At 38.1% G+C, this 4017-nt stretch overlaps 1 protein-coding gene across 1 annotated transcript; it reads left to right on the top strand.

Annotated features, from left to right (window-relative positions):
• The first annotated feature begins 340 nt into the window (after nt 1-340).
• On the top strand, nt 341-3664 carry RD3L (RD3 like). Its single transcript, XM_066612300.1, has 4 exons — nt 341-413; nt 610-690; nt 1293-1600; nt 2986-3664. The coding sequence occupies exons 3-4, from the start codon at nt 1302-1304 to the stop codon at nt 3281-3283; spliced, it is 597 nt and encodes a 198-aa protein (XP_066468397.1). The 5' UTR covers nt 341-413; nt 610-690; nt 1293-1301; the 3' UTR covers nt 3284-3664.
• The last annotated feature ends 353 nt before the right edge of the window (nt 3665-4017 follow it).

The raw sequence follows: 4017 nt of genomic DNA, 5'->3' as shown, positions 1-4017 counted from the left end.
AGAGAAACAGAGCAGAATCTATTCTCTCTTTCCCTCTCCCCACCTGAAACCTAACAGGAGGGACCAACCTCCCTCCCCCCCCAAAAAAAATCCAGCATCAAAATGGCCTGAAAGTTTAGTTCAACAACGAAAGCAACATGGTTATTTTTAGAACACTACAGGCATAAAAATACAGCACTAAACTGTGACCTAGAGCTATGCAAGCATCGCATCATCCGACAGTCTTAACTTTAGCTAGCAGCGCATCTGGCCTGACTTCAGACTATCGTTATTCATCTAGCTACCAAAAGTACCTTTGGATGCATCTATAGCCATAACAAGCTCCTGCAACTGGCATCTATCCCTTTGGAAGCAAGCAAGCAACACTGCTACACAAGAACTACTACTGCTAAAGGCAAAACTCTATTCAAAAGGTAGAAGCCCTTAATGGACTTTGTGGAACACATCTGGGGAGGGGAAATCCATGCCCAAGTGCATAGAATTTGTCCTCCTATAAGAAAGTGAATTAAGCAGACTTAGAAGCTGGCAAGGATCAGAAGTCATTGATGCTGTCTGAAACATCCTCCTCTAACTGGGTGGAATGAGGAATACTTGTCTCTCTTTTCACAGAACGTCTGACAGCCTGTAAAACGGAACATGCTGAAATAAGCAGTCTTCATTTGGACCCACAGCCTGATACACAGATTTCAAGTAAGTAGGTGAGCCATTTCACTCAAAAACTAACTTATGAAATGAAATGCAAGGAGATAAAATTGTATTGACAGACTATGTAGAACTCACTAATAGTTATCTAAAGAAATTGAGGTTTTGCATGAGAAATTTATCAGTGTGGATATCATGTTAGAACTATTTTGTCATTTTTCAAAAAAATGCAGATCTCTATCAGCCTATGAACTGTATACAGCCTTTTTATGCCAATAAAGATATTCTGAATGAATGAATATATACAGCCATGCGTAAATATACCATTCTAAACAAAACTAGAACTATTTATGACAATAGAACAAAACTTTTCCAGTTTTTTTTTTAATATTAGGTTCCATTGGGAACTTCACTGGCCTATTTCTTAATATATTCTAAAGAGGATGCTTCCAATCTAATCCAAGCATTCTTTTTGTCCCACTGATTTTAAGGGGGAAGAATCCATTACATTTGTGCGAATTGGTAGTACTCTGTGCAATTACAAGATAATTACAATCAAGTTTGAGGTGCAACAAGGAAGAAATCCAAGACAGACGTCTCAATTTGTTGTATCAGCACCAACAGTTTTGTTTCATTTTTTTAAAAATCAGTTGTTCAATATGCCATTCTTTGGCTGGATGAAGTGGCCAAAAAATGATGCCTATAAAACCGGACGATATCCTAGCTCAGAAGTTGTGACAAAGACCCTCCTGCGGGAACTGAAATGGCACCTGAAGGAACGAGAACGACTGATACAGGAGATAGAAAATGAAGAGAAGGTTCAGAAAGGTGGTGTGGATTACAACTGGCTGAAGAGCGAACCCAGCCCTCGGATCACCATCCCAGCTACTGAACAAAGACAGCTTGAAGTCCTTTGCTCCCAAATCCAACCATGTCAAACTGGGATCATTCTCAGCAGGTAACGCCACTGTATTGACCTATCACAGCATAAATTTTTGAAAATTAAGCAAAACCTTTCCCTTTGCAGCTTTATCCTAAGCATATTACCTTGACAAGGAAGTCCACTTTTCTGACCCGAATAAGTACAAGGAAGTGTAAGTGGAAACAGTGGCATAATCTCAAATATTCTTGCTTTGAGATTTCTGGCAAGTGTATACAGGACTGAAGCTTTGTAACATGACCCTATGCATGCTTGCAAAGAGTCCTTTCAATTTCAATATGACTTATTCTGCAATAAGCATGCAGAAGGCTGTGCTTATCGAATTTAACTGTATAGCTGACTGCTGATGCCCTGTTAAAGATTTATCTGGTCTCAGAACGCAATGGAGAAAGTCTTCATTGTAAACTCTCCAAATGATTTTAGAAATAAACTCTTCAGCATTGTAACGTTTGGAGAGGGGGTCTGTGGCTCAGTGGCAGAACACATGGTTTGCTGGCAGAAGGTCATAAATTCAACCCCTAGCATCTTCAGACAGGGCTGGAAAGGTACCCCCCCCCCACTGAAATCTTGCCAGTCAGTGTAGACAATATTAAGTAAGATGGACCAAAAGTCTGATAAGGCAGCTTTTCATATGTAGATAAGATATAGATAGCAATAAAATAATACAATGCACTGATTTAGAGCCCAATCCTATGCCATAGTCTACCCAAAAGTAAATCCCATTATAATCAATATGGCTTGCTCTCGGGTAAGTGTGGATAGGACTGCAGCCTAAATGCCTTATTTTCACTTAATGTACTTTCACATGTTAAGTGAAAATCATATTTTCACTTAACATTAGAAGGCCTTTACTATTTTGAGCTCAGATATTTAAATACGATACACACATTAATGCTCCAAGACATTCATTCCCTAATATATTAATGAACAATACTTTTACCCTGCAAGAAAGCTAAAAATCACTTAGTACAATTTACACCAATGAAACAGGTGGCTCAGATCCAATTCACATGTGTTTTAGTTAGTGTAACAGTTTCTGTTCACATAATGAATTCCCTTTAAAATTCCATCAGGAAAATATTCCTGTGCATGTTACCCCCCTCCACCAAACAGCATACAGAACAAACCTATGCTCTCTTTTTGAGCCCAGAAAAGGACTTGAGGGCAACGTCAGTTTGAATCAACTTGCTCAGACAGCTTAATATAGACAAAATAGCTTCCACCGTTGTGTAGCATCCAAATGACTAAAAGTGCCTTTCTTTATTTTCTTTTAAAAAGCATCACCAACAAAGGGAAAATGCCTTTTTTCCCCTCAAATGGGGAAAAAAGTGAGAGAGATGGGAACACATGGATAGTTTCAGGGTACTGTTTTTGTTTCTCTCTCTCTTTCTTTTTCTTTCTAGATTTCGAGAGGTTCTGGCAGAAAATGATGTCTTACCATGGGAAATTGTTTACATATTCAAGCAAGTTTTAAAGGAGTTCCTAACCAATCTCGAGAGAGAAACTCAACAGGGCCAACTGGCCAACATTTGGAATACAAATTGCTCAGTACACTTTGCGGCACCAGGAGACAACTCTGGCAAAACAGACAAAGAAGAAATCCCAACTGTATCCAGTTATGTTGACAAAAATACACAAGGCATGTTCCCAACTTTCTCCCACAGAATCTGGAATCTTCCCTATTATTACCCATCAAGTTAAGTGTTCCCATCTTCTCAATTATTCGCTAACTTCCCTTATCATTCTCCTGAGTCAAAACTTGAATGAAATCAAAAGATTACTTGACCCCCCTTATTACACGTTCAGAATTTTAAACCTCTTTAAGCTTGCATATAATTTAAAATCTTCCAGCAGTTAGAATAATGACCTTTTTCTACCGTTTAGTTAACGATGTTGTAAAAGAACGCTCCAACCAGATTCCCTTTTAATGAGATGTGTAAAGTAACTTATTTATATTGTTCCTATAAGCATGCACAACAAATCAATGACTTTGCAATATTTTAAAAATACGACCACTGTGAACGACAATGGCAGGTTTTGTCTGTAATCTGCATACGTGCAATCTTTTTGGAAATAAGCCATTAACTCTCTGAAATGAAGACTCAACAGTAAAAAAAAAATCATTCTGCATTATTATTTGTAGCATTAGTCTTCAACTGCTGGGTTGGGACCCACAAATATTCTAGCCTATGATAGTGCTGTTTTCATTGGTGTGACCGATTGTCTTTAAAAAAAGAGAAACAAACAGAAAGATCCAGATGCTAAGGAGTTCCCATGAACTGGATCCTAATCTTTCAACAAAAGTTGTGCTCTCAAAAAAAATATATATTTCAAGGACAAATGGATGGCCATGCAATGCCGCGTCATGAAAGATTAAGATTCTATCCTTTCTCTTTAATAGTTACACAGAAGAAAATATTTAGCTAAGTGCAGCT

Source organism: Tiliqua scincoides, chromosome 1 (genome assembly GCF_035046505.1).
Source record: "Tiliqua scincoides isolate rTilSci1 chromosome 1, rTilSci1.hap2, whole genome shotgun sequence".
NCBI classification, from domain to species: Eukaryota; Metazoa; Chordata; class Lepidosauria; order Squamata; family Scincidae; genus Tiliqua; species Tiliqua scincoides.
The sequence above is the reverse complement of the archived record's forward strand: the minus strand, read 5'-3'. Positions and strand labels throughout refer to the sequence as shown.

What these genes read in the sequence shown, in the direction of transcription:
- RD3L (XM_066612300.1), top strand. Translation starts at nt 1,302, where the DNA reads ATGCCATTCTTTGGCTGGATGAAGTGGCCAAAAAATGATGCCTATAAA. An exon ending in ACTGGGATCATTCTCAGCAG is followed by an intron (nt 1,601 to 2,985) that starts GTAACGCCACTG and finishes TTTTCTTTCTAG; the next exon opens with ATTTCGAGAGGTTCTGGCAG.